General features: G+C 48.1%; 1 protein-coding gene across 2 annotated transcripts in view; it reads right to left on the bottom strand.

The window, feature by feature from the left end:
- gga3b (golgi associated, gamma adaptin ear containing, ARF binding protein 3b) overlaps positions 1–14357 on the bottom strand; it is a 77182-nt gene that overhangs the window by 7070 nt on the left and 55755 nt on the right. For both annotated transcript variants that reach the window (XM_059948988.1, XM_059948989.1), the window contains 6 exons: positions 11706–11933; positions 6832–6902; positions 3764–4029; positions 3128–3312; positions 2464–2633; positions 2266–2376 (listed from right to left, as the gene is read on the bottom strand). In XM_059948988.1, the coding sequence (XP_059804971.1) occupies positions 2266–2376; positions 2464–2633; positions 3128–3312; positions 3764–4029; positions 6832–6902; positions 11706–11933 (1031 nt within the window). The remainder of the gene's footprint in view (positions 1–2265; positions 2377–2463; positions 2634–3127; positions 3313–3763; positions 4030–6831; positions 6903–11705; positions 11934–14357) is intronic.

Raw genomic sequence — 14357 nt, 5'->3', positions numbered from 1 at the left:
TAGCCTCATATTTTCCCTTACTCCAATTAAACACTTTCCTAACTTGTCTGTTCCTATCCCTCTCCAATGCTACGGTAAAGAAGATAGAATTGTGAGCACTATCTCCAAAATCTCTCCCACTGAGAGACCTGACACCTGACCAGGTTCATTTCCCAATACCAGATCAAGTACAGCCTCTCCTCTTGTAGGCTTATCTACATATTGGGTCAAGAAACCTTCCTGAACCCACTTAACAAACTCCACCCCATCTAAACCCCTTGCTCCAGGGAGATGCCAATTGACATTTGGGAAATTAAAATTTCCCACCACGATAACCCTGTTATTATTACACCTTCCCAGAACCTGTCTCCTTATCTGCTCCCAGATTTCCCAGTTACAATTGGGTGATCTATAAAAAACATCCAGTAGTGTTATTGACCCTTTCCTGTTCCTAACTCCGTTCTTAGGGAATCCATAGACAATCCCTCCATGGCGTCCTCCTTTTCTGCAGCCATGACACTGTCTCTGATCAGCAATGCCATGCCCCCACCTCTTTTGCCTCCCTCCCTGTCCTTTCTGAAACATCTAAAGCCTGGCACTCTAAGTAACCGTTCCTGCCCCTAAGCCATCCAAGTCTCTGTAATAGCTACAACATCATAGCTCCAAGTATTGATCCACACTCTTTAATCTCATCCGCTTTGTTCATAATACTCCTTGAATTAAAATAGACACATCTCAAACTATCAGTCTGAGCGTATCCCTTCTCTATCACCTGTCTATTCTCTAATTGTGACCCAAATGCCCTTTCCTCCATCTCTTCAGTTTGGTTCCCACCCCTCAGCAATCCTAGTTTAAACTCTCCCCAACAGCCTTAGCAAACTACCCTGCCAGGATGTTGGTCCCACTAGGATTCAAGTGCAACCCGTCCTTTTTTGTACAGGTCACACCTGCCACAAAAGAGGTCCCAATGATCCAGAAATCTGAATCCCTGCCCCCTGCTCCAATCCCTCAGCCACACATTTACCCTCCACCTCACTCTATTCCTATACTCACTGTTATGTGGCACAGGCAGTAATCCCGAGATTACTACCTTTGTGGTTCTGCTTCTTAACTTCCTTCCTAATTCCCTGTAGTCTGCTTTCAGGACCTCCTCCCTTTTCCTGCCTAGATCATTGGTACCGATAGGTACCACCACCTCTCAATTGTTTGTTGAGAAGGTAGATGAAGGGAACCATAGATGTTATATCTGTACATTTTAAGGATGTGCTTGATGAGGTACCTCACAAAGGCTGATTGAGTAGGTTCAGCATCACCTTAGGCACAAAGCAATGGATCGTGTTAATGGCAAGGACAACTACCATCTACTAAACTATCCATAAATGCCTCAACATTGGAATAGAGAGTGAATTTTAAAATAAATTTGGTTGGTAACACCAAACCTGGCAAAGAAGTGAATGGTAAGGATAATATCAGCTGCAGGACGGTCATAAATTGAGTGGATAGACAAGTGACAGAGCTTTGTACAGAGAAACGCGAGCTCATGTATTTCAGCAGAAGGGATGGGGCCTCGGTTCATGCACATCTGTCAGTAAGTCCTCACAGATTGAAGTTAGAAATACCAGCAGAGAGTGGGAAAGCAACACACACAAAATGCTGGTGGAACACAGCAGGCCAGGCAGCACCTATAGGGAGAAGCACTGTCGACGTTTTGGGCTGAGACCCTTCATCAGGAGGGTAAAGTTGAGGAAAGCTATGGATTGACCATAACTGGAGCACAGCCGGTCACTACACTTCAGGAAGAATGTGAAGGTCCATTACAGGATTGTTCCTCGGAGAAGAGGAACAATTGTAAGGTTGGACTGGAGTTTTTCTCCTCACAACTTTGAAGGGAGATTTGAAAGGGGTGTACGAACCCAACACAGGTACAGAACGGCTGCTGTTACAAGGAATTGGGGCGGGTGGGGGAGGGCAGTGGCTGTGGTAGAGTTTGCAAGTTTTGGACCATGGAAGAACTGCTGCAGAGAGGCAGTGGTTCCAAGTGGACTTCATTCCTTACAAAGGTCTGGAGAGTCAATGGTTTTAAAATGTATTGGATCGACTCCTGAGAGAAGTAAGCCTGTGGGGATAATACAGGGGAATGAGATGGTCTGCACTGCTCTAGGTAGAGAGGATGCTTTTAATGGGGTGAATAGCCTCCTGTGATGAAATGACAAATATCCTAACATGCATGGGTAGAGTAAGAGTTAGAAATGTATTCACATACACTGATCAGAGGACAGGACCTACCTTTAATGGGTTTGCCAGTAGCATGACCTGGGTGATGGCGGCTGGAGGCAGGATGGGATTAAATGGAGCCAGTTCAGTCCCTGACGGAGGCTGTAACTTCACTTTCATTGTCTGAGGATAAACAGAGTCAGTCCATTATCAGGATGCTGGTCTCAGAGGGGAATGTGTTTACGGGTGCTGTACCCAGGGGCTCCTTACCTTGGGTACTGCTGCCTGCAGTACGATGTTGGTGATGGGCAGGGGCGAGGTGTTGATCATGGAAATGACTATGACCAGCACGTCCAGCCTGGCGGGGGGGCAGTCCTTCGCAAAGTGCAACAGGATCCTGAAGCCGTTCTTGTCATACGCAGTCACTGGGAGAACACTACCTGTGATGGTGGGACGTATGGCATTCACTGCATGATACCGGACACGGAGAAGCCATTCAGCATCATCTTGATCACAATCCCATTTGACCCGTCCAAACTACATTTCCATACAACTTCATGTGCTTTCCAAGGCTGTTACTGAATCGACATCACCAGCTGGCTCAGTTTATCCACCTCTGTTCTTTCACCCACTTACCACTGACCTGCTTCTCTCTTTTTTAGTCAAATTAAATAACTCACTGTTCTTTCTCAGCTGCACGGGAGCCTCGGGCCTACACTCCTACAACTTGGTAGATGTGACATTCTCGAACAATTTCCTGTCTCGACAAGTTTCACTTCCCTGAGCTGTTGTGCTCTGTCATCACCTGTACAAACTGAGTCATGGACCAGTAACCACAGAGGTGACTGGACATCTCTTGCCACTGCAGACTGGACTCGATGTTGCTCGTTCCCCCTTACTTGTGGCTCTGGCAGCAGAGGTAAGAAATACTCACTTGGTTTAATGGTCTCCAGAGGAACCAGCACATTGGCAAGTGACACTTCTGGTGCTCCAGTTCGGAGGGGACTGACCGGCTGAGAGGAGAGCGAGTGAAAAAGGGGGCTTCCCGGTGCCACCGAGGATGTGCACTGGCCACTGCCTCTCACTGTCCCAGACACCACACCCATCACACGAGAAGCACTAGGGTCAAAAATAAGTACAGACAAGTTTCCTTTGTGAAAAATATTCTACCACATCTCCCGTCCTTATCTGCGCCATTCTCCCAAACAATATCCCCTCCACACAGGAAGATGAGGAGAGTAAGGAGAGGTGTCTTTAACAAGGATAAGCAGTATCTGCTTTCAGTTCTCACCCACTCCCTCCACCCTTCCTTTCTCTTCCCCCTCCCTCCAACATCCTCTCTCCCCTCCACCCTCCCTCCTTCCTCTTCCCCCTCGACAACCTCCCTCCCTCTCCTGTCCCTCCTTCCTCTTCTCTTCAAGCACCTCCTCCCTACATCTCCCCCTCCCTTCCACCACCATATCCTTCTGCCCTCCACCTCCTCCTACCAAATTGCGTCCCTCCCTCCCCCATGCCTTCGACACGTTGTCAGTAATGGAGCGGGCCGTGCACGACCCCCGTGCCGACTCACCCCCAGGGCTCCTCTCGCTGCTTCTGCTCCAGTGTGTTCAGGGTGAAGCTGCTGCTGAACACCGCTGGGGACGAGGAGCACAAGTCTCCTGGGAAGAGGGGGAGCGTCTGGGTGGGCAGACGGGGGGCAGGGGCATGAGTGAGTTGGGAAGCCAGGAATGAGTGCGAAGGGGGCTGCTCGAAGATGCTGGTATGGGAATGTGCTGCCGGAGTTGTGGAGGGTATGGTCCCAGCAGGAGCGAGGGGCACAGTGAAGGGGCTGTCCATCTGCAACAGAAAACCTCGTTAGAATCCAATTGACTTTATTACTTACATCTTTCACATACATGAGGAGTAAAAATCTTTACATCTCCATCACAATGTGCAATCAAAGTAATTTATAATAAATAGAACAGTCAATGTAGCATAGAAATACACTCAGATCAGTGTGAGTTAATCAGTCTGATGGCCTGGTGGAAGAAGCTGCCCTGGAGCCTGTTGGTCCTGGCTTTTATGCTGCAGTACCGTCTCCCGGATGGTAAAAACTGGAATAGATTGTGGTTGGGGTGACTCGGGTCCCCAATGATCCTATGGGCCCTTTTTACACACCTGTCCTTGTAAATGTCCTGAATCATGGGAAGTTCACAACTACAGATGCGCTGGGCTGTCCACACCACTCTCTGCAGAGTCCTGTGATCAAGGGAGGTACAGTTCCTATACCAGGCAGTGATGCAGCCAGTCAGGATGCTCTCAATTGTGCTCCTGTAGAAGGTTCTTAGGATTTGGGGGCCCATACCAAACTTCTTCAACCATCTGAGGTGAAAGAGGTGCTGTTGATCTTTTTTCACCACACAGCTGGTGTGTACAGACCACGTGAGGTCCTCGGTGATGTGGATGCCGAGGAACTTGAAGCTGTTTACCCTCTCAACCCCAGATCCATTGATGTCAATAGGGGTCAGCCTGTCTCCATTCCTCTTGTAATCCACAACCAGCTCCTTTGTTTTTGCGCCATTGAGGGAGAGGCTGTTTTCGTGACACCACTGTGTCAGAGAGATGACTTCTTCCCTGTAGGCCACCTCGTTATTATGAGATTAGGTCAATCAATGTAGTGTTATTGGCAAATTTAATTCGCATATTAGAGCTGTGGGTGGCGACACAGTCATGGGTGTACAGTGAGTAAAGGAGGGAACTCAGTACACAGCCCTGAGGAGCTTCTGTGTGTATTGAGAGTCAGAGGGGTGGATGTGAGGGAGCCCACTCTTAAACTTGCTGGCAATCTGACAGGAAGTCCAGGACGGGGTCAAAGCCGAGCACTCTGAGCATCTCGTCATGGAACTGTGGTGTTGAATGCTGAACTGTAATCCAAAAGAGTATTCTCGCATAAGCAACCTTCTTCTCAGAATCAGGTTTATTATCACTGACATGTGACGTGAAATTTGTTAGCTTAGCAGCAGCAGTTCAATGCAATACATAATCTAGTAGAGAGAGAGAAAAAAATAATAACAAATAAAATAAACATAATACTAAATAAACAAGTAAGTCAATTTCATATATTGAATAGATGATTAAAAAATGTGCAAAAACAGAAATACTGTATATTAAATAAAGAGAGGTCATGTCCAAAGCTTCAAAGTCCATTCAGGAATCAGATGGCAGGGGAAGAAGCTGTTCCTGAATCGTTGACTGTGTGCCTTCAGACTTCTGTACCTCCTACCTGATGGTAACAGTGGGAAAAGGGCAAGCCCTGGGTGCTGGAGGTCTTTAACAATGGACACTGCCTTTCTGAGACACCACTCCCTAACGATGTCCTGGGTACTTTGTAGGCCAGTACCCAAGATGGAGCTGATTAGATTTACAACCTTCTGTAGCTTCTTTCAGTCCCGTGCAGTAGCCCCTCCATACCAGACAGTGATGCAGCCTGTCAGAATGCTCTCCACAGTACAACTATTGAAGTTTTTGAGTGTATTTGTTGACATGCCAAACCGCTTGAAACTCCTAATAAAGTATAGCCACTGTCTTGCCTTCTTTATAACTACATCGATGTGTTGGGACCAGGTTAGATCCTCAGAGATCTTGACACCCAGGAACTTGAAGCTGCTCACTCTCTCCACTTCTGATCCCTCTATGAGGATTGGTATGTGTTCCTTCATCTTACCCTTCCTGAAGTACACAATCAGCTCTTTCGTCTTGCTGGCGTTGAGTGCCAGGTTGTTACTGTGGCACCACTCCACTAGTTGGCATATCTCATTCCTGTATGCCCATTCGTCACCACCTGAGATTCTACCAACAATGGTTGTATCAACAGCAGGTTTACAGATAGTATTTGAGCTATGCCTAGCCACATAGTCATGTGTATATAGAGAGTGGGCTAAGCACACACCCCTGAGGTGCGGAGGTGTTGATTGTCAGCGAGGAGAAGATTTTATCACCAATCTGCACAGACTGTGGTCTTCTGGTTTGAAAGTCGAGGATCCAATTGCAGAGGGAGGGACAGAGGCCCAGGTTCTGCAACTTCTCAATCAGAATTGTGGGAATATTGGTATTAAATGCTCAGCTATAGTCGATGAACAGCATCCTGACGTAGGTGTTTGTGTTGTCCAGGTGGTCTAAAGCTGTGTGAAGAGCCATTGAGATTGCATCTGCCATTGACCTATTGTGGCGATAGGCAAATTGCAGTGGGTCCAGGTCCTTGCTGAGGCAGGAGTTCAGTCCAGTCATAACCAACCTCTCAAAGCATTCTCCAGATGTGTAAGGACGGTATGCAGAGCAGTGGCTATGGCATCATCTGTCGATCGGTTGTGTCGGTAGTCGAGTTGAAGGGGGTCCAGTTTGGGTGGTATCAAGCTGCAGATGCAATCCTCGACCAGCCTTTCAAAGCATTGAGGTGAGTGCAACAGGACGCCAGTCGTTCAGGCATGTTACCTTGGTCTTTTTTGGTACAAGGACCCAGGCGTGACCCAGTGTTAGGGCAGCTCTTCTGGGTGCCCATTACACACAGCAAGAGCCAGGTTCAAACAGGCAGCAATGGGTGCTGGGTGGGGAGGGGACGGCAGCAACGAGGGTCGGGCTGAGTCAGAGAAATCACTCTACCAGTAAACTTTTCAGCGGAGGTTCACTACGCTCTTTATCGACACCGTTAAACAAAGGAGGATCATTCAGTCCTGAAAGGCAAGAACATGATTAATAGCACACTCAGAATGGTTCTGCACAAAACCATTTCTTCAACAAACCCTGGGACACCATATTCTACTGCCTCTCAGGGAAGTGCACAGTGCCAACGATCCTTGAGCGGATGAGAACTCAGACAGCATTGAGTCACAAGTTTGTAACCAAGAGAATGGGCTGTTGCAGAAACACCAAACGCAAGGGTGTCTCAGTCCATCCACAAGCAGACACAGAGGGCAAGGAATTACCACGGTAACAGCACAGGTGCAATGCAGTCATCAGGACTCAGGCCTCAGTGTGGGAGAGAGATTACTGCAGTCCAGACGGTGACAGGCCAGCAGCATACAGGCTAAATTATTGGACTGGTAACAAGATTTTAGGTCACAAATTGAAACCCTACCTATTGCAAGGGAATTTAAATCTAATCAATTAAATATATCTGGAATAAGAAGATGGAATCAGTAACACTGACCACACAATACAGGATGGGGTGAGATTTCTGTAGTAGCAGCACAACATCACTAGAGTTGTGGATGATGGACTACTGATGGCCGTAGAGACGGATTCGTGATGCTCACATCCTGGTGCAGCTTGGTAGGTACTGATGACAGCCACATCATTCTTCGCCTCCTTACAAAGATGAATGTCAGATTGGCATTGTTCACTGAATGGGAAACACACAGTTCGAAACAAGGACTTACAGGGACTTGGAGTTTCCGGCTGTCTCAGGTATAAGGCTTGGATACAAGGCTTGCTGAGGGAATTGTTACAGTTTCCACCAATGAGAAAGTGGCTTTTTAAGAATCCCTGATCCAATAAGTAATATCTCAGTTTAAAATATCCTGACTCACCATGATGAGGCGGCTAAAGAGATTCTGCAGGCATTAGTAATGATATTTCAAGAATCAATTGATTCTGGCATGGTTCCAGAGGAATGGAAAATTTCAAATGTCACTCCACTCTTCAGGAAAGGAGAGAGGGAGAAGTAAAGTTGGTCTGACCTCAGTGGTTGGGAAGATGTTGGAGTCAATTATTGAGGATGAGGTGTCAGGGTACCTGGAGGAACACGATAAAACAGGCTGTAGTCAGCATGAGAGGGCTGAAGATCAAAAGAGAGGGCATACAAGGAAGCCAGATCTAGTGGGAAGACAGAGGATTGGGAAGCTTTTGAAAACTTACAAAAGGAAACTAAGAAGGTCATTAGGAAGGAAAAGATGAATTGTGAAAGGAAGCTGGTGACTAATATCAAAGAAGATACTAAAAGCTTTTTTAAGTGTATAAAGGGTAAAAGAGAGTCAAGGGTAGATATAGGACCAATAGAAAATGACGCTGGAGATATTGTAATGAGAGATGCAGAGATGACAGAGGAACTGAATGCATATTTTGAATCAGTCTTCACAGTGGAATAATCTGCAGTTTACCGGATATTCAAGAGTGTCAGGGAAGTGAAGTTTGTGCAGTGAAAATTACAACTGAGAAGGTGCTCAGAAAGCTTAGTGGTCTGGGGGTGGATAAATCTCCTGGACCTGATGGAATGCACCCTCGGGGTCTGAAGGAAGTAGCTGGAGAGATTGTTCAATGATGATCTTTCAAGAATCGATAGATTCTGGCATTGTACCAGATGATTGGAAAATTGCAAATGTTACTCCACTATTTAAGAAGGGTGGGAGGCAGCAGAAAGGAAACTATAGACCTGTTAGCCTGACATCAGTGGTTGGAAAGTTGTTGGAATCGATTGTTAGGGATGAGATTACGGAGTACCTGAGGCACATGACAAGACAGGCCAAAGCCAGCATGGTTTCCTGAAAGGAAAATCTGGCTTGACTAACCCACTGCAATTCTTTGAGGAAATTACAAGCAGGGTAGACAAAGGAGAATGTAGTAGATGTGGTGTACTTGGAGCTTCAGAAGGCCTTTGACAAGGTGCTGCACATGAGGCTGCTTAGCAAGATAAGAGCCCATGGAATTACAGGGAAGTTACGAGCATGGGTGGAGCATTGGCTGGTCGGCAGAAACAGAGAGTGGGAATAAAGGGATCCTATTCTGGCTGGCTGCTAGTTACCAGTGGAGTTCCACAGGGGTCGATGTTGGGACCACTGCTTTTTACAATGTACGTCAATGATTTGAACTACGGTATTAATGGATTTGTGGCTAAATTTGCCATTGATACAAAGACAGGTGGAGGAGCCGGTAGGGTTGAGGAAACAGAGTCTGCAGAGAGACTTGGAGAGTTTAGAGGAATGGGCAAAGAAGTGGCAAATGAAATACAATGTTGGAAATTGTATGGTCATGCACTTTGGTGGAAGAAATAAACGGGCAAACTATTATTTAGATGGGAGAGAATTCAAAATGTCCTTGTGCAAGATATTGTAAAGGTTAACCTCCAGGTTGAGTCGGTTGTGAAGAAGGCGAATGCAATGTTGGCATTCATTTCTACAGGTATAGAATATAAGTGCAGGGAGCAGGTCTTTATTCTTTGGAGCGTAGAAGGTTGAGGTATTTAAAATTATGAGGGGGATAGATAGAGTTGATGTGGATAGGCTTTTTCCATTGAGAGTAGGGGAGATTCAAACAAAGGGACATGAGTTGAGAGTCAGGGGGCAAAAGTTAAGGGGTAACACTTGGGGGAACTTCTTTACTCAGAGAGTGGTAGCTGTGTGGAACGAGCTTCCAGTAGAAGTGGTAGAGGCAGGTTCGATTTTGTCATTTTAAAAAAATTGAATAGGTATATGGACAAAAAAGGAATAGAGGGTTATGGGCTGAGTGCAGGTCAGTGAGTCTAGGTGAGAGTAAGCATTCAGCGTGGACTAGAAGGACCGAGATGGCCTGTTTCTGTGCTGTAATTGTTATATGGTTATATGTGATGTTGAGGCTCTATAAGGCACTCGTGAGACCACACTTAGGAATATTCTGTGCAGTTTTGGGTTCCTTATTTTACAAAGGATATACTGACATTGGAGAGGGTTCAGAGAAGATTCACGAGAATGATTCCTGGAATGAAAGGGTTACCATATGAGGAATGCCTGGCAGCTCTTGAGCTGTATTCCCTGGAGTTCAGGAGAATGAGAGGAGATCTAATGGAAACATCCCGAATGTTAAAAGGCCTGAACAGATAAGATATGGCGAAGTTATTTTCCATAGTAGGGGATTCTAGGACAAGAGGGCATGACTTCAGGATTGAAGGACGTCCATTTAGAACTGAGATGCGGATAAATTACTTGAGTCAGAGGGTGGTAAATCTGTGGAATTTGTTGCCATGAGCGGTTGTGGATGCCAAGTCATTGGGTGTATTTAAGGCAGAGATAAGATAGGTTCTTGATTAGGCAGGACATCAAAGGGTATGGGGTGAAAGCAGGGGAGTGGGGATGACTGAAAGAATTGGATCAGCCCATGACTGAATGGTGGAGCAGCAGACTCGATGGGCTGAATGTCCTACTTCTGCTCCTATATTTTATGGTTTTATGACTTCCTTAAGGGAAAATCTTGCCTGACAAATCTGATGGAATTCTTTGAAGAAATAACAAGCAGGACAGGCAAGACAGATAAAGGAGAATTGGTGGATGTTGTGCAAGGCCTTTGACAAGCTGCCACATATGAAGTTGCTTAACAAGGTAAGACCCATGGTATTACAGGAAAGAAACCAGCATGGATTGATTGGCAGGAGGCAAAGAATGGGAATAAAGGATGCCTTTTCTAGTGGTCTGCCGGTGACTCCTGTTCCACAGGGGTCTATGTTAGAACCGCTTCTTTTTGCATTATATGTCAACAAGTTAGATGACATAATTGATGGCTTTGTGGCCAGGTTTGCGGATGATACGGAGATGGGTGGAGGAGCAGATAGCCTTGAGGAAATAGACAGGCTGCAGAAACACTTAGACAGTTTAGGAGAATGGCAAAGAAATGGCCCATGGAATATAGTGTCGGGAAGTGTGTGGTCATTTAATTTGGTAGAAGAAATAAAAGGATAGACCATTTTGGAAATGGAGACAAAATTCAAAAATCTGAGGTGCAAAGGTCTCCCTCCTTGTGCAGGATTCCCTAAAGGTTAACTTGCAGGTTGAGTTGGTGGTGAGGAAGGCAAATGCAATGTTATCATTCATTTTGAGAGGACTAGAATATAAAATCAAGGTGTAATGTTGAGACTTTATAAAGCACTGGTGAAGCTTCACTTGGAATATTGTGAGCCGTTTTGAGCCCCTTATTATCTAAAAAAGGATGTACTGAGATTGAACAGGGCTCAGAGGAGGTTCACAAAAATAATTATGGGATTGAAAGACTTGTTATATGAGGAGCACTTGGTGGCTCTGAGGCTCTACTCAGTGGAATTCAGAAAAATGTGGGGTGACCTCACTGAAACCTATCAAATGGTGAAAAGTCTTGATAGAGTGGATGTGGAGATGTTTCCTATGGTGGGAGTGTAGGACCAGAAGACACAACCTCAGAATAGGGGGTATCGTTTTAGAACGAAGATGAGGAAGAATTTCTTTAGCCAGAGGGTGGTAAATCTGTGGAATTCATTGCTACAGGCAGCTGAAGAGGTCAAGTCATTGGGGATATTTAGGTTGATTCTTGATTAGTCAGGGCATGAAAGGATAGGGGTAGACGGTGGGAGATTGGAGCTGAGAGGAAAATGGATCAGCCATGACCAAATGGCCTAACTCTGCTCCTATATCTTATGGTCTCAGCACTAACGTCATGTTTAGCCACCCCAAAACTCATTGCTCACATGTAATAATACAGTGCTGTCCTTAGCGCACTGCCAACCGTGTACGTGCAGGCCTCAGGGTGAGAGCACTTACCCAGTGAGAGCAGCTCCACGTCCAGTAGTCCCAAAGCAGCAGCTGTACTGGGAGGCTGCTTGTTCACATCCGGCAGGCTGCTCAATCGGCACGTAGAGTCGCCCGAGACGTTTGGTGGAGGAGGGATGATGGGAAATATTGGAGCTACCGTGTGATCAGGCTTTGCAGAGGTCACATCCAACTCAGCCAAGTCAATCAGTGTCCCTGTATCACTGGCTCCAGCACTGCCTGCAAAATACATGGTGAGCTCATGTTAAACAGAGCCTGCTCACTGGCAACACCAGTGGTATATTGTGGGCAGCAAAAAAACAGCTAATTATTCTATTAAATATACTTTTCCTGGGCTACGATCACTGCAATCCGCATCTTGTCATTTTGCTTTGCGGGTTGTGCTGCGGCTGTGGTGACCATTGCTGGAGATGGAGAGGCCTTCTCACTTGTTTGAAGCAACAGGGCCCAAGGCCGAGACTGATAAACAGGGTGAGTGAGGAGAGGGCTGAGAATCAGGTGTGTCAGAAGGTGGGTGAGGGGAAGGGGACTGAGAATCAGGTGTGTCAGGAGGTTGGTGAGGGAGGAGAGGGCTGAGAATCAGGTGTGTCAGGAGGTTGGTGAGGGGAAGGGGACTGAGAATCAGGTGTGTCAGGAGGTGGGTGAGGGGAAGGGGCTGAGAATCAGGTGTGTCAGCAGGTGGGTGAGGGAGGAGAGGGCTGAGAATCAGGTGTGTCAGGAGGTTGGTGAGGGGAAGGGGCTGAGAATCAGGTGTGTCAGGAGGTGGGTGAGGGGAAGGGGACTGAGAATCAGGTGTGTCAGGAGGTTGGTGAGGGGAAGGGGTTGAGAATCAGGTGTGTCAGGAGGTTGGTGAGGGAGGAGAGGGCTGAGAATCAGGTGTGTCAGGAGGTTGGTGAGGGAGGAGAGGGCTGAGAATCAGGAGTGTCAGCAGGTGGGTGAGGGGAAGGGGCTGAGAATCAGGTGTGTCAGGAGGTGGGTGAGGGGAAGGGGACTGAGAATCAGGTGTGTCAGGAGGTTGGTGAGGGGAAGGGGCTGAGAATCAGGTGTGTCAGGAGGTTGGTGAGGGGAAGGGGTTGAGAATCAGGTGTGTCAGGAGGTTGGTGAGGGGAAGGGGCTGAGAATCAGGTGTGTCAGGAGGTTGGTGAGGGAGGAGAGGGCTGAGAATCAGGTGTGTCAGGAGGTTGGTGAGGGGAAGGGGCTGAGAATCAGGTGTGTCAGGAGGTTGGTGAGGGGAAGGGGCTGAGAATCAGGTGTGTCAGGAGGTTGGTGAGGGAGGAGAGGGCTGAGAATCAGGTGTGTCAGGAGGTGGGTGAGGGAGCAGAGGGCTGAGAATCAGGTGTGTCAGGAGGTTGGTGAGGGAGGAGAGGGCTGAGAATCAGGTGTGTCAGGAGGTGGGTGAGGGAGCAGAGGGCTGAGAATCAGGTGTGTCAGGAGGTTGGTGAGGGAGGAGAGGGCTGAGAATCAGGTGTGTCAGGAGGTGGGTGAGGGAGGAGAGGGCTGAGAATCAGGTGTGTCAGGAGGTTGGTGAGGGAGGAGAGGGCTGAGAATCAGGTGTGTCAGGAGGTTGGTGAGGGGAAGGGGCTGAGAGTCAGATGTGTCAGGAGGTGGGTGAGGGGAAGGGGCTGAGAATCAGGTGTGTCAGGAGGTGGGTGAGGGAGGAGAGGGCTGAGAATCAGGTGTGTCAGGAGGTGGGTAAGGAGAGGGCTGAGAATCAGGTGTGTCAGGAGGTGGGTGAGGGAGGAGAGGGCTGAGAATCAGGTGTGTCAGGAGGTGGGTGAGGGAGGAGAGGGCTGAGAACCAGGTGTGTCAGGAGGTGGGTGAGGGGAAGGGGACAGAGAATCAGGTGTGTCAGGAGGTTGGTGAGGGGAAGTGGGCTGAGAATCAGGTGTGTCAGGAGGTTGGTGAGGGGAAGGGGCTGAGAATCAGGTGTGTCAGGAGGTGAGTGAGGGAGGAGAGGGCTGAGAATCAGGTGTGTCAGGAGGTTGGTGAGGGGAAGGGGCTGAGAATCAGGTGTGTCAGGAGGCTGGTGAGTGAGGAGAGGGCTGAGAATCAGGTGTGTCAGGAGGTTGGTGAGGGAGGAGAGGGCTGAGAATCAGGTGTGTCAGGAGGTTGGTGAGGGGAAGGGGCTGAGAATCAGGTGTGTCAGGAGGTTGGTGAGTGAGGAGAGGGCTGAGAATCAGGTGTGTCAGGAGGTTGGTGAGGGGAAGGGGCTGAGAATCAGGTGTGTCAGGAGGTGGGTGAGGTGAAGGGGCTGAGAATCAGGTGTGTCAGGAGGTGGGTGAGGGAGGAGAGGGCTGAGAATCAGGTGTGTCAGGAGGTTGGTGAGGGGAAGGGGCTGAGAATCAGGTGTGTCAGGAGGTGGGTGAGGGAGGAGAGGGCTGAGAATCAGGTGTGTCAGGAGGTTGGTGAGTGAGGAGAGGGCTGAGAATCAGGTGTGTCAGGAGGTTGGTGAGGGGAAGGGGCTGAGAATCAGGTGTGTCAGGAGGTGGGTGAGGGGAAGGGGACTGAGAATCAGGTGTGTCAGGAGGTTGGTGAGGGGAAGGGGCTGAGAATCAGGTGTGTCAGGAGGTTGGTGAGGGAGGAGAGGGCTGAGAATCAGGTGTGTCAGGAGGTTGGTGAGGGGAAGGGGCTGAGAATCAGGTG

This window comes from Hypanus sabinus, chromosome 23 (assembly GCF_030144855.1).
Source record: "Hypanus sabinus isolate sHypSab1 chromosome 23, sHypSab1.hap1, whole genome shotgun sequence".
NCBI classification, from domain to species: Eukaryota; Metazoa; Chordata; class Chondrichthyes; order Myliobatiformes; family Dasyatidae; genus Hypanus; species Hypanus sabinus.
This window is presented reverse-complemented; position numbering and strand designations above follow the sequence as displayed.